Raw genomic sequence first — 22605 nt, 5'->3', positions numbered from 1 at the left:
GGAGGATATGTATTTTTTCCATATTCAGGGATCGCACAAATAAAAAGTATCGGATCGGTCATGTGGATACTATAAATACCAAAGTTTAGACTGTACACATACGCGAACGTCACCTCGTATTTCATCGCAGTCATTCATTAGTACGTAAGCAGTGTGATTCAGAAGAACAAGGGCTTTACTTTCAGCTCGCGCATGCGGGGCGGGGTACGGGGAAGCTAGGTTGTTTCAGGCAACCACTAGGCATTCGCTTCGTTCAGTCTCGCTTGTGACATGAAAGGGCGCGATCCTTCACACGCATCACGGTGCTCCGAGAAATGCATCACCATGAACAGCCGCCTGCGATTGCATGTAATGGTAAGTGATGGGATAGGTACCCATGTTATATATACCTAGGTACATATATATTTATCGGATAGATCGTTTAACGGAGAGCAGCATAGTAACTCAGACATGTGAAGCTTCAAATGCCATTTCTACTCTGATGCAATATATTTCGTTAGTTTCTGATCATAAACCAATAAATAATGATTAAAAAGTAATTAATAGTTACTTATTATTGTTATAGATTTCTGTTTAATACCTATTTGAGAAAATAAGACTATCACAAGATTTATCTACAATAAAGAACATAAAAAATACATTTACAGACAAATTTTCAGCCTAAGCCTAATCGAAATTTAAATAGTTTGGAAAATCCAAAAGTGCACGCCTCATAATTTTTTTTAATAATTATTTATTAATTATTATTTTTGTTTATTTAATAACAATTAAACCACATCGAATCAGACCCTGAAAAATGAAAGGGTTCTATTCCTGAGCATACTCAAGCGTAAAAGAAAAAAAAAGACTCGATTAGTAAAGTATTTCGGTCGCTATCGTGTTAACAAGAAAAAGGATCCGCACATACAGACACACGGACGTCCAAGACAGAACTTTTTTAAACTGTTTTTTAACTAGTTTAAATAACAAAAATGACATCAAAAATATCATGAACGTTAAAAATAGTGTTTTTTCTTAATATGTGTGTGTATGTATTATCTTACAAGTGCAATGTATGATACATAAAGACATTTTAAGTTTGAAAAATCAGATGTTTTGCGCGAAGTGACAGTAGTACCCACCTCAACGCTTCGCTTATGAGGCGTGCAAAAAGCTTTAAACTAAAGCTTATTTTATGGATATGTATTGTAGTTATAAGTACTTGTTAATAGTTATAGTATCCATATTATAATTGTTAATAATAAAATAGGTATTCGCAATAATTAAAATATGTATTAGAAAATACACATAAGTACATATAGTTTTCCGCAAACAATCAATCGAAAGCCAATAATGCACTCGTGTACTTTTTATGACCTTGAACACCACGTGAGTTTTTCATCATTAGATTGTAAAGAGTCCTGCCTCCTAACTAAATCAAAAAAATTCTGTCAACCTATATTTCTTGGTACTATAAACTACCATATCACTTAAAATAATTGTTCGTAGACAACATAACTACCTGCTTGTAAAACATAAACCGATCTAAGAAACAATAATTATACGAGCTAAACATGATAAAACTTTAGCATGTAGGTAGATATAAAGTCGAAACATGTCTTATTGTGAAAGCATTTTAGATTAATTTCTATGATAGAGCTTTTTATATAGGTATCTAAAGGTCACACAAGGTCACGCCAGATTTCCATAACATTGTGTCCTGGAATTAAGTCCACGGTAACAAAGAGAAGAAAATGACTAGATAAAATATCATTATAATTTTACTCATAGCTTAGCTACCTAGATAGTAATATTAAGTCTTGATCATCCTTCATTAGTTTCGTAGTCATACCTACCTAATTTAAATAAAGTAATTGAGTAACACATTTAAAAAAAATATTGACAGGTACCTCCTCTAAGAAAGCTCCATAAATGAGTATTAACATAAGCTTCTTGGTATTAACAATCAATAAAATAAGTATAAAGAAAATAAGTTATTATAATTTAATTACCTAGCTTAATTACCTACCTTCATACAACATGCAAATATGTATCTATGTATTAGGTAATCGAAGATTTTTTCTACTGAGTTTCTATTATTAATATAATATTTATCAAATGGGAAATATCATCTTCATTCAATTTAACGTTTTTATCGAAATAAAGGTACAGATTAATAATCCAATTAATCTTTACATCGAACATCACTAGGTAATATCGTTGATAATATCTGTGGTAATTCTATCGCGGTCTTCAATAAAGAAATTTATTGTTCCATTATTATTTCAGATAAGATAGGTAATGGTCCTTGTTCAAATCACAAAATAGGTACCTATCGACACATTTTGTGACTTACAGTCAATTTGATATCATCTAGTGGTATAGGCGGGTAGATATTGCACGCCTCATAAGCGAAGCGTTGAGGTGGGTACTACTGTCACTTCGCGCAAAACATCTGATTTTTCAAACTTAAAATGTCTTTATGTATCATACTTTGCACTTGTAAGATAATACATACACACACATATTAAGAAAAAACACTATTTTTAACGTTCATGATATTTTTGATGTCATTTTTGTTATTTAAACTAGTTAAAAAACAGTTTAAAAAAGTTCTGTCTTGGACGTCCGTGTGTCTGTATGTGCGGATCCTTTTTCTTGTTAACACGATAGCGACCGAAATACTTTACTAATCGAGTCTTTTTTTTTCTCTTACGCTTGAGTATGCTCAGGAATAGAACCCTTTCATTTTTCAGGGTCTGATTCGATGTGGTTTAATTGTTATTAAATAAACAAAAATAATAATTAATAAATATTTATTAAAAAAAAATTATGAGGCGTGCACTTTTGGATTTTCCAAATTATTTTATCAATGCAGTCCTTAATAACAAAGCGTTGAATACAAAATAGGTTGAAACTTAGATCATTACTTAATGATCTAAGGGTTGAAATAAGACGAAAGAAAAAAATAAAGTGATCTAAATTCTAAATCTACCTAAAAGTAATAAAAAATAAGTAAAAAAATAGCCACATACTTATTAATATAATATTATATAAAATGTAACTAATAACCTATACGCACCTACTTATACGTATTAAAATTTGCTTAGTCAGCGTGGTTTACTTCACTATCATAATATTATTATTTTGTAACACAATGCGAATGCAAGTTTTCGTTTACTTACTCATCAATACCGCGAAATGCAAAATATAATTCTACATAATAATGGGGAAGGAAGGTACCTACTTTCTATTTTCCTTGTTCATTAATTAAAATATAATAATAATTGCCAACATTCTAACTTAGGTATTGTTTTTAAATAATTCCAATTATTTTATTGCTAGAGCCTCCAGCACCAGGTTTCTCTAATTCCTAATTTGTCAGCGACTTACTAGGTGTTCCGGTCGGTTTCAACTAAGGACAAACCCGCGGGCAAAAGCTCGTACTTCTATAGTTTAAGTGTTAAGTACTTTAGTACCTTAGCTACATCACTGCCAAGTATCCTGAAAATCCGTTCATTGGTTTTCGCACGAACGAGAAACAGTCATTCATCCGGAAATGCTTACAAATTTTCGTATTTATATACGTAGAGCTAATTTGTACTTACCTGAAAAATAAATCATTACGAAAATTCCTTTCTTCAGGTTTTTATTCACAAAATAATTTTGTTAATCTTCGTTGATATTTAAAACTTAAAAGCTAAGGAACCTTAAGGCTGCCTGTCCACCGGAGCGGAGCGAGGCAGCGGAACGGAGAAACGGAGAAATATTAACCAATAGGACTGCACAAAATCTCCGCACCTCTTTAGTGGACAGAGAGTTGCGAACTGTTTGTGCAGTCCTATTGGTTAATATTTCTCCGTTTCTCCGCTCCGCTGCCTCGCTCCGCTCCGGTGGACAGGCAGCCTAAAGCTTTAAAAAGCAGCAATTAAACTTATTGCGTAGCTATTATTAGAAAGTTTTGCTTGATTTTCATTACAGGTTTTCATTTATTATTATTAATGGCATGGCACCTTTCACAGAATTATAATGTGTAAAATTTAAACACAGGTTGAAACAAGGGATTTGGTAGTTTCGTTCCGCAAGATCTGGTTTCTTTGAGATGTCAGGTTCTTGCAAACAGAGGTGCAATACATTAAAATTACTTAATCTTCTTTAAAAATCATTTAACATAACTACCATAATTTTTAATTGTATAATTCAATTAGAAATGTTGTTCTTTTTTTTTACTACCTACTGCTGAACTATAGGCTTGAACTATCCATAGGATAAAAATGAAATAAGATATATAGCCTAAAACATTCCCGGAAAAAGTAACTCTATATTGGTAAAATAATTTTTAAAATCGGTTCAGTAACTCCAGAAATTACTCCGTACAACGTGACGTCACAAACACACAACTTAACTACTACATATTAGCACAATAGTAGTATCTACTTAGTACTTATAGATAATATTATGACAGGATAGTTTATTAAACAGTTAATCAATCTTAATTAACAGTAATTTCGTAATCAATCACCATGACATAATTTTAAAGGGTTAGTTATTAACACAGTTATTAACCATTTATATTATAATATGTAACTAATACGTATTTATTGTGATTCCGAACAATACATAATTAATAACAATTTGCTACCTACGCTCTATATGAACAGGGTCTTCTTCGTAGTGTTGTGTTACCATGCTTATTCAGGCTACTTGAAACGGTAAGTCTATATACGGGCGTTATGTAATATTATGATCAATAAATAAATACTAATATCACACTTACCATTTTCGGTTATTATGGGTTATTACTTATTATCTTAGATTATTATTATCTAATTACTAATTTCGCTCTTTAACAGCAATATGACAAATTCGCCAACAGTAACAATGCCTAACTGCTAGAATATGTATTATTGACGAGTGACGACGCGGTTGGCGCAGTGGTAAAGTAACTGCCTACTGAGCCGACGGTCCCGGGTTCGATCCCCGGTCAGGGCAAATATTTGTGTGATGAACTCAATTATTTGTTCTTGGGTCTGGGTGTTATTATCTATATATGTATTTATTAAATATTATATTTATCGTCGCCTATAGTACCCACAACACAAGCCTTAATTGAGCTTACTGTGGGACTAGGTCGATTTGTGTAATAATATCCTATAATATTTATTATTAGTTTCTTTCTAGTTCTAGAATATAAAGAGGTAATGAAAAGCTCCTATACCTAGACTGTCCAGTTGCCAAGAGTTATTTCAAAGACTTTCATCATCAAAATCAAATGATGGTTTGTCATTCATCCTAAAAAATCCTGGAACCTAATGATATATTTTTTTATCATTAGATATTTGGATCCTAAGTTTGGATCACATAAATAAACTTACTTATGGCAGTGATTTTTTTGTTCTTATTATTGGTGAAAGCTTTTCTGAATTGTCAGTATCAGAGATGCGTAACAGGTATTTCTTAATATTATTTGATTTTTCATCAAGTGAACAAGATCGTCATAGTGATAACGATGCGGTATTTTTTTATTTCGCTGTAAAATACGATTAGATTATAAAGATTCAAGGAAAGCGTGAATTATCAATGAAACATTTGCAATTGCTCAATATTTAATTTTATACATTTTGTTAAATTGGTAAAGAATATGTCTTTGTTGAAAAACTTAAAAAAAATGGAAAGATCCGATCACGAGGCGGGATTTAACGCGCGTCTTTCGCAAAACCGTGGTAACGTTTGACTCTTCGGAGTTCTCGGCTACCTTTTTTTTATATTATTTAATCATTTCCAATTAATAAAGCGTTTTAATGCTGTTAATCTAAAAATAAGATGAGTTTTTTTCATTAATAATTAGTACTTAACAACAACGATTTTTAAACAATTCTAAGAGTGGGAAGAGAGTGGGTAATTAAACCACCATTCTGACTGATGACTCGATTCGACTCGAACCTGTTTTTAAAACCAACGAGATTAATGGTGTACAATTTTACCGAACAAAAACTAACGGGCAATACGATGTTGTCCATAATAGGCATGACGACAGTATCCATAAATGATCGTATTAGTGTTTTTAAGGGAAAATGTACAATAAATAAATTCAATATAGTGACTTAGAAATCTTAAAACCATTAAGATTAATGAGATTATCAATAAAATAAAACATTGAAATTCTGCAGTTAGCCATTTTGACTAAAACACGCGTGACGTCACGCTTAAGTAAACAACTCGCGTCAGATGTGTTTTGTTGTTAAGAATATGTTAAGAATACGCATTTTTATTTATTTTCTATCGTTTCACGTATGCTTTATGGACTCAGAACAGAAATACAATTGCGAATTCACGAATAACGTGGTTCGGGGTTCTCCGCACCAACTTTATACAATCATTTCTTATTATTTCTCGCTTGAAATAATTACTAACACATTTTTGAGCATTATTTTTATGTGGATTCATACTGCAATACTGCACACCACTCATAAACTTTGAAATTCGTTTCTATAACACATATTAAATAAAGACTTTTTTAATTTTCTTCGCAATGCGTACAAATAATTAGGTATTTACCAAAGTTTGACGTCACGCCTACGCCATGACACCTGCGAGCTGTTTTGGCACAGTTAATAAATATTTTTTGAAAAATGGCTTTTATCTTCGTTAAATTTAAGTATATTACCGAAATATAGGGTTTTTCTTGTATAGTAAACGTATACACACATTATGGAAGAGGATTTCAAAATCTTTCGTCATGCCTATTGGTTCATTTTCCTCCATCTTCCATTTTTTTTATAGTTTTAATATAATTCACCAAGATAAACACAGCTCTCGCATCTTATTTCAACCAAAACGTAAGGTACCTACTACTAAATGTACGTATGTATGTAAGGTAAATGCACACTTGTTGTGGGCTTTACCCGTTTCTCTAGGCATGTGGCATGACGCCGAACAGAGCTTCGAGCATTCGCAGGAGCTTTTACCCTTTATATTTCTTATATTCGTACGAACGTTACATTATATGTATAGAAATGGCGGAAAATGCTCTAGCTTACACCTATCATATTAAAAACACAAATTGAATTCAAGGAAAATATATATGGTTGCTTTAATGAACTTCAAAAGAAACGAAACTATATCTAAAATTAAAAGGAAAATCAAATTCAATTATTATAAAATAAAAATAAAACCGGCCAAGTGCGAGTCGGGCTCGCGCACAAAGGGTTCCGTAGCAGCAAATATAATAAATTACAGTTAAATCAACCTATCTCAAAAACTATAAGAGATACTTTGATCAAACCAAAAATCGTTGAAAGAGTTAATTAGCATGCATCACCTCTATTTTTTTTAGAATTTTATACCCCGTAGTTATAAAAATAGAGGGGGGGGGACATACTTTTTACGACTTTGAGAGCTGATATCTCAAAAACCGTTCACTTTAAGAAAAATGTTTTTTAGAAAACTTTATATCATTTTAAAAGACCTTTCCATTGATACCCCACACGGGTATGTACATCGAAAAAAAAAAATTCATCCCTCAGTTACATGTATGGGGGGCCCCACCCCCAATTCTTTTTTTTACTATTTAGTGTCATATTTTTGTAGCGGTTCATACAACACATATTCCCATCAAATTTCATCACTGTAGTACTTATAGTTTCCGAGTAAATCGGCTGTGACAGACGGACAGACGGACAGACGGACAGACGGACATGACGAAACTATAAGGGTTCCGTTTTTGCCATTTTGGCTACGGAACCCTAAAAAGTAAGTTATGTGATTATAAGTGTTTTGACGCATGCGTGAAACATATTGATTGAATCAGGCGTGCTTCTCTCATGGTCTAAGGACTACTCTATCAAAGACAACATCATCAGTTGAGATGAAACTTTTTAGGACTGACTACGATACGATATTTTTTTTCCATTTAATTTCGTCATGTATTGTATCAAAAATTAAAGGCGCGCAATTGTAACTCAGTACATTGATGTTAGTTCTAAGAATAGAATGATTGTTAGTAGCTATTGTGCTTTGAAAAATTAGTTTCAATTACAATTACCTACTCAAACTCATTGAAAATTTAATGAGTTCACGCTTTGTAAGTGTGAACATCATAAAACTATATCTAAGTAGTATAACCCTTTAATATTGTGTGAACCATCAATTGAGTGTATCGGTGCCGCCACACTGGAAAAAATATCGCAATGATACCTACATGTATCAACAATATGTTTTGTACTGCGGATTTTATATGAGATAAATAATAAAGTAGACTTACATTACAACTTTTGATTATAGATAATGAGCAAAACTGTACGTACCTACTTTAACTTTAGAAAAGCTCAGCCAGTTAAAATAATTTAAAAATGTAAAAAGTAGGTGTGTTACAAAGAAATAACGTAACATTACAGAAAAATGTAACGATCGTAATGGATATTTTCAGAATCTAATACGTATGAGATAAAGTGACGTTGAAATCTCGGAATAACTGGCAGTCGCTTCTAAATGTGTGTGATGCATACAATCTAGACAGTGAGATATAGTTCCTCTAACAATGCCAATTAAAGATTGATTGATATATCAAAAATTATACAAATTTTCTATGAGGCTTGAAAACATTTATCTATACTTCTATACTAATATTATAAAGAGGAAAGGTTTGTATGTATGTATGTATGGTTTTCACGCATAAACTACTGGACCGATTTTGATGAAATTTGGCACAGATAATCTTTAGACCCTGAGAAAGAACATAGGCTACCTTTTATTGCGAAATATGTACCTACCACGGGCGAAGCCGGGGCGGACCGCTAGTTTGTCATATAAGGAGACACATGGTTTCAAAAGCGGGGTTCGCATTTTCTTTACATCACGATTTTATTGTGCGCAACTTTTTTGTTTCAATTAATTGGACCTTGTTATATATAAGATCCCGATAAAGAAGTTTCATATGTGATCATTACTTTTAAAATAATGTTTGTATGCTCCAGTAAAATCAACATTTATGCTTCATTTTTTGTTTTCCGGAAAATGAATTTCCATACATTCGGTTTCTAGTTGAAGTACCTATTATATAATAATACAAAAAGGTTGTTTCAAGGGCATACCTTTCAGGCGACATAAAGTCTGTTAAAGTTCCGTAACAAAACATTGCTGTTAACCTTTCTTATGAAAATCACTTTAGTGCGTGACTTTTCACACGTAGTGGTGTGGGTTCCGTAAAGATTATTAAAGCTCTCAATTTACCGACTAGATAAGATGAACTTAGAGCCGTATGGGTTTAGGTAGCTTACTTTTTACGTTAGGTTATTTACTTTTATTGCACGCCTCATAAGCGAAGCGTTGAGGTGGGTACTACTGTCACTTCGCGCAAAACATCTGATTTTTCAAACTTAAAATGTCTTTATGTATCATACATTGCACTTGTAAGATAATACATACACACATATTAAGAAAAAACACTATTTTTAACGTTCATGATATTTTTGATGTCATTTTTGTTATTTAAACTAGTTAAAAAACAGTTTAAAAAAGTTCTGTCTTGGACGTCCGTGTGTCTGTATGTGCGGATCCTTTTTCTTGTTAACACGATAGCGGCCGAAATACTTTACTAATCGAGTATTTTTTTTTCTCTTACGCTTGAGTATGCTCAGGAATAGAACCCTATCATTTTTCAGGGTCTGATTCGATGTGGTTTAATTGTTATTAAATAAACAAAAATAATAATTAATAAATATTTATTAAAAAAAATTATGAGGCGTGCACTTCTGGATTTTCCAAATTATTTTTGTATGTACTATAATATGTAGATACAAATGTAGACGTAGATAGTAAAATTTTCTAACCTAATTCAGTTATATTTAACTTAAATATTAAACAAATAAGTAATAATATTATACTAAATTCCCTGGCCGGGATAGTTTTTCCTTCAATAATTTATTTTTATTTTAAAAGTCACATTGAAAATCAATATCATAAAGTTTTGCTCCCGAATTGTTTTCAATCTAACATTTAAAATGAACTCTTTAATTGTTTCATAAATCCTTTATGAACAACACCTATATACATTCGGAAGCTCTTGTTCACGTAGCTTGTCACAATTACATTAACGGTAGAAAGCTCAGTATTGTAGGAATGCCTTAAAACTTTGCAAAAATGTAGTCCTTCTCGGCCTATGCGTATTGAATTCTCGCACAATGTTTATAAGAAAGGCATACATAAATTAAGACACAAGGTAGTCTTTGATAAACAAATTAATATATCAAGAAGGAAAAGGTGCAATTAAAATGTATTGACGTTGATTGCGATCGGATGAGTCGCAGCGCTTGCCAAACAATGAATACTCTTGTGACTGCTATCGAGGTTGAAGTATGTTATACAGAGATATCATAATGATATTACCGTACAATTATTGCTTTGATCGTGAATCAAAACAAACGGATGCTGATTTTTAAAAGACCATTGTATAGAAAATATTTTATATCGAAATTAGTTGTTCTGTTCTGCCACTTGTGGCTTTTTGTCTAGTTTCTTAACTTCGTTAAAATTAAAATTCGTTCTTCGTTAAAATTATAAACACAATCTATCAAAGATTGTGTTTATAAGTGCAATAAAACAACAAGAAAGATATAAAACTCGATCCATTAACCCAACAACAAAAATATTATGAATCTGGAAGTTTGTATTCATGGCTACCCGTAGAAACTGTAAAGTTAAGGTAGTCCAGTAGAAATAAAATATAGAATAGGAGAAACAATTCAGTGCCAGTCGAGAACATATCCTTTCGTACCTTATTATTACCAATGCTGTTACAAAGTAACGAAGACCATTCTACTGTCCCTTTTATTTATGTAGAGCGCTGTTGAAAGAATAGAGTTATAACAGGACTCATATGGATAATAGAGGTTTTGAAGGCCCAGGTGTCAAATCTCGTAGCCATTGATCGGCGGGCGGGCGACGACGAGAGGAAAACGTTCGCCCACGTATTGGCTCGGGCCAGGAATAGACAGTCCGCCCTGAACCAGAGAGGAACGTTGACATTCTCGCCGTTTTACAGCATATTATTGCAAATTTAAAAACGTGAAACAAAAGTGCCTTATTATTTAATGATATCAGAATAAATATATAATTTTCTTAAAATTTTACATCTATAAACACATATCGGTACATTTTAGATATTTGTACATATTGAGTAGTTAGTGTGGTGTGATATCAATAAATCGTTAGTACAGTGTCAGTGCGACATTGGCAAAGTGCGTGTGTTACGAAAGACATTAGTTCAGTGCAAAGGAATTGGCTCGTACTTATTAATTAGGTATATCAGTATTGTCTGGCGCCGGCGCCCTTAGAGGTGTCGAAGCGCGGACGCATGTGCGATGCGATGCGCGACAAAATCGCCGCACTGCTCCGCAGTTCTGTGCGCGCGCCTGCGCATACAGAAAACACGGATAAACTGCAAAATGGCGCTATGGCTCCCGTGTTATTCTTCACCGAAGCAGGTACAATCTGATAAATATGCAAGTCGATAAAATCCTATCGCAGATCAAATCAAATCTACAATTATACTAGCGGTCCGCCCCGGCTTCGCCCGTGGTACCTACATGTTTAAACTATCCTATCTCTCAAGTTGGATCGAACTGTACATGGTGTGCGAATTTTATTATAATCGGTTAAGTGGAGTCCATTGAGGACAAAAATTGTGACACGAGATTTATATAATATACATATTAAAGAAGATATAAAACTTAAAGGTGACTGATATAGTGATCTATCAACGCACAGCCCAAACCACTGGACGTATCGGGCTGAAATTTTGCATGCAGGTAGATGTTAGGACGTAGGCATCCGCTAAGAAAGGATTTCCCGAAATTCTTGCGGGAACGGGGGAAAACGGGGATGCACGTAGGTACAAAGTCGTGGGCGGAAGCTAGTCAGTTATAAAATTTGATAAAATATTTTTAGTTTTTTTTTTAATAGAAGAAAATATGAGGCGAAATAATTAAAGGTGAACATGAGGATTTTTTGTAAATATTTAATTCGTAAATTAGTATTTTTAAAGATTTATGAAAATTTGATGCATTGTCGCTCCTGTTGGATGCATGATAGATATCTTGATAGAGTCGTATTGAAAGTTGGTCATGTTGTTCTTATTTAATTCTATTGGATTCCAGAAGAAATAGCAACTTAATGATGTAGTATTATATTGATAGAGCCGTTCCAAATAATAAGAAAACATAATTTAAAATAATCATGGATCGAAAAAAATTAAAGGATAAGTTTTAAAAACACTTTAGTTGTTTTCACCTTCTGGATACAAATTAATAACAACAAAGGACCCTTAAATTGTAATAAATAATTGTGACCCTATCCATAGAAAACGATGATTACGTGACGGGAATTGAATAACATCAGCGGCATATTTAAAAATTGGCTTATAGATTGTATATATTTAAACTCTTTGACCGAGAGATTGAAATACTTAGATATTTTTATATTTATACAAAATAACGATATATCGTGTAGATAACACACGCAACGTCTTACGAATAATGGTTTCCTGAATTGTAAATGTGGCTAAACATTAAAAAAAACGTCATACAAGTTTACATTTTGCATTCTATCGAACATAAATACAGGATGTGTTTTATTTATTGTCTAAACTGAATGTATTTTTGAACAAACCTTATATACGGGGCACGTGATGAACGAACTAGTACGTCACTGCAGAAAATTACACATATAAATCTTAATGTTATGTTGTTCCTTCCTTCAGCTCACTGTTTTACGATAGCTTTCAAGAAATTCGTGTGCATGAGATAAGATAATGATTATTCATCATAACAAGTAGAATTTACTTTTATTTTGGATTATTACGTACGAAATAAGTTTCTAAATGATTTATTCAAATATTGGTTATGTATCTAACAAATCGTAGAAATAATGGTCTACGTGATGTTCAGCATTTGTGCTTGTTTTGATTACGTAGCGTCCTGTTTGCCGCGTAACAAAATATTGAACATTTTATGATGTTCTCAGCAAATGAGATCGTCAAGTGGGCGTAGCAAGACACACTCACATAATATATTTATTTGTGAATTATACAACAACTGCATAACACATAATTTGAGATGATTTATTTATAACAGTATATATAACATGAATATGAATATCCTATATGATAACCTATTTGGTTTTATTTTTTATACAATTAATGCAAGATATTCAAGGTTAAATTGGTTAATAATTTAATTATCTCATAGGTATATTATCTGGCTATCTCTTACATTCATCTTCCTTTATCCCAAATTGTGTTTTTTTATTAAAATAATAGATATCTGTTATAGACTGAAATGATTAAATAATTCCACTAGCAGTAGCAATAATAGATCTAGATTTCTGGCAAATTCCAAATCCGTTAATTACATTAACCGCTAGAAACTGAAATTAAATTGCTAGCTGTAAAATACGATAGCCATTTGTCAATGACGTATGCAGTAACCTATTCATTCCGTATATAATGCTAGTGTAGACAAGGTCGATAAAATTGTATAAGTGCTGTGTCCACTGTCCACTATTGATTTTGAACCAGCCAATGATTTTATAGGTCACTTATTTTTACTTGCGATTATTAAGTGGGTACGGGCATGGTAAGGTTTGATTCGGGTATGAAAAATAGGATAATTTTTACAACGATCTACATCTATGCCTCATTTTAAGTATCAATTTTACGCGTCTATTGATATTACTCATCCGCTATTACTCCAAAGCACGTGACGCCCATTTTTTTTACAGTAAATCCACGTGTACATACACACAATGCACGAATACCTAAGCATAAGAAATGTATTTTAGTCATGGTATAATCTATTTGTATCTTGCTGCTCCTATAGCATTGGTTAAAGTATGTAATTTCTTGGCAACTATCTTAATAATTACAATTTGTGTAATAGCATTAAGATACGATTTATGTCTTTAACACAATAATGTGTCGCATTATTTAAAGTAAATGTTTGTAACGTAAAATTTATTGCTTTTACCTAGCGCCAATAATGTTTTGTTTTTGTTTGTAAAAAATAAAATTCTACCTAGACTTTAGATATAACTATTTTAGACTTAGAGCTTGCGGGATAGATAAATAAACAAACTAAAGTAATTTTCACTAAGATTTCACATTCATTTTCATTGAGAATAATTAAAAAATATGTATACCGGTGCAATTCAGTGAAACATGTTTTAATACCAATTTTTTCCTACTTTAACCCAACCAATTTTATTTCGGTAGATACCTACGTATATTTATTTAATGAAATGACTGATACCTATGTCCCAATATGTAGTTAAATCCAGACAAGACAGTTCATTGACCATTGTGCTCCGTGCTCGTAACCCACGTTTCATAGGTTTCCATGTCAAGGTGCCTCTCGAAGATTGAATTTCTACAAAATATGTAATATAGAGATGAAAATACCTTATAATCTACCCCTGAATAATATAATATACAGTTTTACAAAAATACTTATTATTACCTATATTATTGGTAGATAGAATAGAAAACTTTTTGTGTAGGTATGTTGTGTAACTAGTAGGTCTCAGAAAAAAATCGAATAAATATTTATACCGCTCTGTAATAAGGGTCTATTGGCAGAATACCGTTAGACGGAGCTAATAATAATTGCTATTTAATAAAGTATTAGAACATAAAATATTTAACTAACTATTACCCATATATAAGATGTGCGAAATGAACGTAATAATCGATTTTTGAAATTTATTAGAAAATATAAGAACTATGTATTTCAGGGAGCACACGCGAAGGCGGATTGGTGTGGCGCGGGTGTTCCGCCGGGTGCGACGCCGAGGACGGCGCGGCGGGAGCGCTCGACGACGGCAACCTCAACCCAGGAGACAAGGTATAGCCACAGATAATATAATACTATGGTAAACAATTAATTAAAAATAATTACCCTTTATCTTCATAAAATAATTGTATGTGTACAAATACAATTTTCGTCTAGAAGTTATAAGTAACAGTTTACGGTATTACATATTAGATTACAGCAATCTTATTTTAGTAAATCAGCGGGCTTGTTTACCGCCCGCGTATAACAATAGAGAGGTCATTGATCTTTGTTGGAAGGCAATAAAAAATGTCTGTCTGGGCACAGAAAACTGATCAGCGACTAGCTCTTAAGAAAATCGATCAGTGAAGCATCAAGCAGATGAAAATGTTTCTACTCTATATCTTAGAAAGATAAAATCGTTTATAAACGACAAAGATGAAATAATATTATAGGTATACAAAGTAAGTAATGAAAGAATCACTTGAAATACTGTGTGATCTCTATGTAGAGTCATCTTCACGCATTTGGAAATATGAACAGTAAGCGTGAAAAATTAGATATATTCACTGTATTTTAAATCGAATTGTGAGTCTTTGGCTATGTTCATAAAAAATTTAAACATCTATATGCCAAAATAAATCGAATGTTAACGTATTTGCTAACAACTACCTACATAAAAAAGTATTTCCCGCCCTACGTAGAAACTTGCTACGAAAATGCGAAATAAGCAAAGAAACTAAACATAATGTTATGAGTTTACAAGCCTTGACCAAGTTTTAGGAATGTGCGGCCACGGAGATGTAGTACATTTATTATCACAACCATTTTCCCACGCATGCTATATTTAAAGTACTGCAAGAATGAGTAAAACTAATAAATAATGTGTACCCGCGGTAATACATATTACATACTAATTACAACTGCAAATAGTTTTGTTACAACAAACAATAAAGCCATAGAATGAGTTGTGTAGTGGAAATCGTTATCTGTATGAGAATAAAATAATAAAATGGAATGGCACTGCAAAAAAAATTAAAAGTAAATGAATTAAATAACTAATGGTTTTTCAACAAGAAAGACTATTATCACCGGTCGATTAGACTCCGAAGGTCAAACTAAATTGTATTTCAGTATAATTCTAGAATTTGATTAATGCTTTACAGTATTTCCTCTTCCATTTATATTAAAGTTATACTGGTATATTATATTTTAATGTCAATAAAAATAATTCTATAACTATTATTTATTTTAAACGGATCAGGAAATTCGCTTTTCATTTAATCCAATTATAATTATTGTTATTCAGTACAAAATAAATAAAAATTCTATATGATGCAAATAAGGATGCGAAACATATTATTCACTACTTACTTCAAACTTAAATTTCAATCAACTTTGAGATAATAAATGAAAAATAAGATAACTAGAGAAGATCGAAGGGAGTAGAGCATCTATATTCTTGAAAATAAAACATTTTATAAAATATCTTGTATAGATATATAAGAAGAGTTTTTATCGGAGGTATTGTTAAAATATAAACGTGAGAATAATAATTTGCAGCTGGAGGGGTCGGACGCAGCTCCGGACGACCCTGTTCACCTCAAGAGACGGGTGGGACTCTTCAGTGGGGTGGCTCTAATCGTCGGAACTATGATCGGTGAGCGATTTATAGTCAACAAAGTTTTTTCACTTGTGGAGGTTTTAGTTACTAATTTTTAAAGAAAATGACCTTCAAAATAAAATAAAAAATATTTTTAGAACATTGTTTAAACTTTAAACCTCATTTTGTTTAATACAATGGTGATTATGTATAATTTAACTAAAAACGTCTACGTGATATTTACAATATTAGCACTAACATGCTAATTCCTCATAAATAGGTACGTGGATTACTGCAAATAAGCCTTGACATTTTTATTCGGAATCCATAAAACCAGATTATATATAAAGGCACATAGTTAGTACATCTGTATTTGTTAAGCAAATAAGATTTATTCTAAATGTATTTAAGAGTTAAATCTTGCATTTTCACCACTAAGTATTTATGCTGACACGATTATCAAAAATGTAATCAGATCATAAACACGCGTTAATCTTATATTGCATCATCTACGTTGCAAATTATATTGAATTTTCATGACTCGATAGAAATATGAATCTACTAGTTATTTGTAAAACGAAACAAACGACGATGCAAAATAACTAGGTTTCATATTGAAAGATTTATAATGCATGATCCACTTTGTACTTCGATATGAATATGTATTGATATAATATCTCGATTTCAGGATCTGGTATTTTCGTCTCGCCCTCTGGGCTTTTGGAGCGCACTGGCTCAGTGGGCATAAGCTTCATAATATGGATGGCCTGTGGTCTTCTATCATTGCTTGGTAACTATACACATCATATAAAATTATTAAATTAAAATAGGGCATTCTGCACTGTACATGACTATTCAGTATTCAATAATCTTGTAGGAGCGCTCGCATATGCTGAATTGGGGACGATGAACACGTCTTCTGGTGCTGAATATGCATATTTCATGGATGCATTTGGAGGACCGCCTGCATTTTTGTTCTCATGGGTAATTGGTTTATGTATTTTAGTTTTAATGGATAAAAATGTACTTCAGTACTCATATTCCATTATGTTTCAGGTGTCTACGCTGGTTTTGAAGCCTTCTCAAATGGCTATCATCTGTTTGAGCTTTGCAAAATACGCCGTGGAACCATTCGTGGCGGAATGTGAACCACCGAACGCCCTTGTCAAACTTGTAGCGGTCATTGCGATTGGTAATCAATTTTATTCCTTGACATTCATAATGAAATATTGAAATATTTATTACAACGTTAGGTACGCATGGGATTCTACATGTTCAGAATTGCTAGAGCGTAGTGATAATTATTGAAGACTCCATTATGTCCATTCAAGCGATTTACGTCATGATGGGACGTCCTTTGTGAGGATGTCATCTAACCCTGAAATAAGAGCATAATTGAAACCACTTGGCAATATTACACAAAATAATAGTAGCAATTAATTTGATCAACATCCCATTACGAAAGACATAAAATGTTGCTTGACTCTCATTATACTGGTTCTTATTTCTTTTTAGTGATGATTTTGGCGGTCAATTGTTATAGCGTGAATTTGGCCACAAATGTCCAGAACATCTTCACGGCAGCTAAACTTGTGGCCATAGCAATAATCGTGTGTGGAGGAGCTTACAAATTGATATTAGGTAATATAAATATCTACTCGTCAATGTACGTGGTGTGTGCATATCATTTTATCATTCATTGACGCTTGTGATACAATTTAAAATATCCAACATCCCAATTTACATTATCAACGATCTGATTAGAAAACAGTCACGTAACTACCTTTGTTACTTTGTTTCTAAATTATCTTCCGAAACACTTCATCGGAAAAACAAAGAATGTTCTTCTAATCAGACTAAATTCACATCGCCGCTCCTCGTTTAATTCATACCTATAATCATAATGGGAAGTGAATAATTGATGTAGACTGACAGGAGTTGTGTCCGTATGGTGCAGGTAATACGCGACATTTACAGGAGCCCAACTTCGCCAGTAGCACGGCGACTCTGGGCAACATAGCAACAGCATTCTACACCGGCCTTTGGGCTTATGATGGTTGGAATAACCTCAACTATGTGACTGAAGAGATTAAAAATCCTTCCAAGTAAGTGCACTTTCTGCGTTAGTGTGTTATTACTTAACTATACTTTACTATAATTGACTCTACTTATATGTATGTTAATGATACACTATAGGTACCTTGTTTCAAGAAAAGTTAAACCTTACAATACTATTATTTTTTCTTAACTTCCTTACGTGTTTTCAATCAATATCTACTCTTTGGAGATATATTTATAGTCATAGCAGGTCACACACCGCAGACGATTAATTAAAGCTATATTGCTATTGATTTTAATTGACTGTTTATGTTAAAATATGTATTAAAAAGTGACATTATTCCCTAATATTTATGATTACTAGGAATTTACCACTGAGTATAGTAATCGGAATACCACTGGTGACGCTGTGCTACGCGTTGGTCAACGTGTCATATCTGGCCGTCATGTCGGTCAGCGAGATGGCCGACAGCGAGGCGGTGGCGGTCACCTTCGGCAACCGCCTGCTGGGGCCAGTCGCTTGGCTCATGCCGCTTGCCGTCACCATATCCACTTTTGGCTCAGCTAATGGCACGCTCTTTGTAGCGGGAAGGTAATTGGACTCTAAAAATGTTTCGCGGAATTGTTCAAGCGTTATTTTAATATTTATCTTTATAGGGGTCAATTTATCTTACAGTTATAGATATAAATAAACACCAAATTCGAGATTTTGTTCTTTTTAAACGCTATATATCCCATATTTGGTACCTTTGCATCTCGGCATCTAGGTATGTAACATCTATTCATCGATAATAATTTTATTATGTGCGCTGCACTATCTACTATTTTTTTGTTAGCGTCTATCAGTCGTACTAAGTCCTCTTAGTTCTACTCTCACTATATCAGGACAGTTTTAGGTCTAAATACCTATACTCTATTTAATATTTTCACAGGTTGTGCTTCGCAGCGTCACGCGAAGGCCATTTACTGGACATTTTGTCGTATGTGCATGTACGTCGCTTTACGCCAGCACCGGGATTGATATTCCATGTAAATATTTTTTTAAACTATTCAAAAGTCTATCAATTCTTGCCTTTAACGCGCAAGCCTAATGTAATTTGCCAAACAATGACAACGTTTTGTAGATAGCAGAAACACAGTACCTAAACATGTAGCTGTTAACTTGGTTTTAAATTGTGAAATTCAAATCGTCTTTTGTTTATAGTCGCTGATAGCAATGGCGATGGTGTTGTACGGCACAATAGACTCCCTGATTGACTTCTTCTCCTTTACCGCGTGGATCTTCTACGGCGGCGCCATGTTAGCTCTGATTGTTATGAGACGGACTAAACCGCATGCGCCTCGACCATATAAGGTTTGAAATATATTTTCACTTTAGCTGCACAATTCATACATTCAGTATTCACTTATGCACTTAATATTTGAAGTAGGTATTGATTCATTTCCTATCTTTATTTTCTGACTCTACATTTACAAGTAGGAGGTATCCTCGCTAAGCGAAATGCTTCATCATTGCACTCAAATTATTATTTGATTTTTATTCGACTCATAAAAAAAATCTATTCTTACCGTTTCTTTCTTCATTAAAATTGTATTTACCATTTTGTCGATAGGTGCCCATTATAATTCCATACATAGTGCTGATAGTGTCGACGTACCTGGTAGTAGCACCAATCATTGACAAGCCGCAGTGGGAGTATCTCTACGCAGCCGGTTTTATACTCTGTGGTCTGCTCGTCTATCTACCTTTTGTTAAATGGGGCTATTCTCTGCCATTCATGGGTAAGGATTGTTTTGATCATTTTTGTTTAATGTTAATTATAGTAAAAGCACTTCTATTTAGATACGTAGATAGTTATCGTGTTGGTGTTTTTAGCCTTCTTTGTATATTTGTTTATTTCAATACACGTATCCTTTTTTCCTACAGATAAGATAACGGTGTTTCTGCAGATGATCTTGGAAGTTGTGCCAACATCGACCACTTTCGAATACTGAGTCCGCGCCGACTTTAAAAGGCATCTTTATATTTTGCAATATGGATTTTATTTAAAGATCTGTACTTGTTTATTTCTATAAGGCACTTCATTGTTGCCGCGAAATGGTAGGAGCTCAATTAGGTATATTACCTAACAGTTTAAATGACAAAGAACTTCGAAATTTAAATTAAGTACTTACCTATATTTTAGACCAAGTTCATTTAATATATTTTTTGACTGATACAAAATTTGTTCCTTTTATGGTATTTTTGAATTTTTACTGAATGTATTTTGACAAAGTAAAATTTAAAATACCCTAATGTTAATTATTGCTCTAAAATATTTGTTTATAAGTAATAAATAAATATTCAATACCATACCAATTTTATTTTTAGTGAAACTCAAAATGCTTTGTGCTATTTAAGATGATTTACTATGTATAAGCGTAGAACGATCGTTCATTAGTTTGCACGAATCATTCCTCAAGGATCATGCAGTTTAAGGTCACGCCAAAAAAAAAAGAAACAGGGTTTAAATTAAAAAAATTAAGGCCCATACTGTAACTACTATCATGAAGTTCTTTTGATGGAATGCAAACATTTATTTGTTTTTGAATAATAAGACTCAATTCGAGCCCACGATATTGTAAGGAATTATAATTTCTATATCATTTACAAATAGCTATGAGTGATTGTGCTAAACTCATGGCTTGTAGGATTCATCAGCTCTCATTTTATACTAGATAGCTTTCTAGACGTACTTCTAGGTTTTTAGTTTAAATATTTAGCTCTATCGTAATTATTATAATTTGATAGGAATTTTTATCTTTTTATTATGTATCAGAAGGGATAGATAACGAAATTATTTCTATCATCACTGCAAAAGCAAATATTGTGCTTTTACAGGGATTGCACAACATTGAAAAGTTTTGGCGTTTTCATTTTTTTTTCAATGAAGACTTAACGATACTGTCAATTTTCTATCCCTTATTAAAGACTAAATGTGTTTATTTATCTTTTTACAAAAAATATATGGGCAGAAGTTTTGCGACCGGCAAAAATTGGTCCTATCATTCCTTACCGGGGCATTACGATACTGTTCAGGTTGTATTTTTATTATGTATAAGTTTAAAGTGTGAAAATCTTAGTTAGGGCATATAAATAATCCCACCCAGTGGTAATTATTGTTGGTGGTTGTTGTATTTTAACAAAAAATACATTATTTAGAAGAATGTATATTTTTAACGTCATGATTTGTTTTTAAAAGTGTAACATGGTAAGTAGATGACAATCTCCACGCTTGAATTTTAATAAACTGTAAGTAAAAACAGTCGTGTTAACTATTTTGTGAGACAAATAATACAATTGTAAATTAGAAATATTTGGATAGCCCATTAAAAATGCTTAAGTCGTTTTAATGTATCAAGTATTGCATAGCAATTGTAAATTGAATATTTTATGTATCTATAATAAATATGGGCACATTGAAGTACACAAACCTAACGATGTGATATTGTTATGGGTAAAACGGAATGGTTTTTATTTTGTGTACAGAAAATATCATTAAAATACTTATTTCTATACCTAAAGATCAGATTTATTTATTGTTATACATTGTCATTTGATTAAGTAAATTTTAAATAAAGACAACCGAAAATAGAATCGTGAATTTTATTTCTACCTTTAAGTACCTAATAGGTTCATAGTCATAAATTTCCTTTCCATGACCACTCAAGAATTACAGGTGGGAAATAAAACAAAGTGTAAGTTCAACAATTTATTGTTGTTAAATGACAAAGATCACAGATCTTTTGACATTTCCATACCATTTAATTGTACTTTGGCTGAATAACACACGAGTCAAAACTCTAAACTCTAAACATTATATAGAGCAAGTAAGTATTGTATTATTTTTGGTACCGCTTATTCCCAGTAATGAATGTTCAATTCATCCGAGTATCAAATTGAAATTGAGAGTAATTTATGCAATTTAAGCTTGTTGTGACGAGTCATTAACGTTGGCACGTAGATTAAGGAATGTCGCAGTTCGCAAAGGCACTTGGGAGTATGAGGTCGCTTTTTTTTTTTTTTTTTTGTGTGGTGTCTCTCAATGTTAGCCAGAAGGGCTTCTACATTTTAACGCGGACGCGGGGGTGAACTGAAGGTTC

General features: G+C 32.7%; 1 protein-coding gene across 2 annotated transcripts; it reads left to right on the top strand.

The window, feature by feature from the left end:
- Window positions 1-271: 271 nt before the first annotated feature.
- Window positions 272-22099, top strand: LOC149489614 (b(0,+)-type amino acid transporter 1-like). Of its 2 annotated transcripts, none has more exons than XM_089714268.1 (13): window positions 272-354; window positions 14764-14873; window positions 16365-16461; window positions 17093-17194; window positions 17282-17388; window positions 17461-17596; window positions 17920-18045; window positions 18362-18509; window positions 18827-19054; window positions 19395-19491; window positions 19667-19816; window positions 20076-20244; window positions 20390-22099. In XM_089714268.1, the coding sequence occupies exons 1-13, from the start codon at window positions 315-317 to the stop codon at window positions 20455-20457; spliced, it is 1578 nt and encodes a 525-aa protein (XP_089570394.1). In that variant the 5' UTR covers window positions 272-314; the 3' UTR covers window positions 20458-22099. The 2 variants fall into 2 exon arrangements, with proteins under 2 accessions (XP_089570394.1, XP_089570393.1); XM_089714267.1 differs by lacking the exon at window positions 272-354 and adding an exon at window positions 10989-11462.
- Window positions 22100-22605: the final 506 nt, after the last annotated feature.

The sequence above is a fragment of the Colias philodice genome, chromosome 3, assembly GCF_061535455.1.
Source record: "Colias philodice isolate Cphi_HAF_F1 chromosome 3, ilColPhil1 Martin Lab GWU primary, whole genome shotgun sequence".
In the NCBI taxonomy this organism is placed as follows: Eukaryota; Metazoa; Arthropoda; class Insecta; order Lepidoptera; family Pieridae; genus Colias; species Colias philodice.
This window is presented reverse-complemented; position numbering and strand designations above follow the sequence as displayed.

What these genes read in the sequence shown, in the direction of transcription:
- LOC149489614 (XM_089714267.1), top strand. Translation starts at nt 11,333, where the DNA reads ATGTGCGATGCGATGCGCGACAAAATCGCCGCACTGCTCCGCAGTTCT. An exon ending in AATCGTCGGAACTATGATCG is followed by an intron (nt 16,462 to 17,092) that starts GTGAGCGATTTA and finishes TCTCGATTTCAG; the next exon opens with GATCTGGTATTTTCGTCTCG. An exon ending in AGCTTACAAATTGATATTAG is followed by an intron (nt 18,046 to 18,361) that starts GTAATATAAATA and finishes CGTATGGTGCAG; the next exon opens with GTAATACGCGACATTTACAG.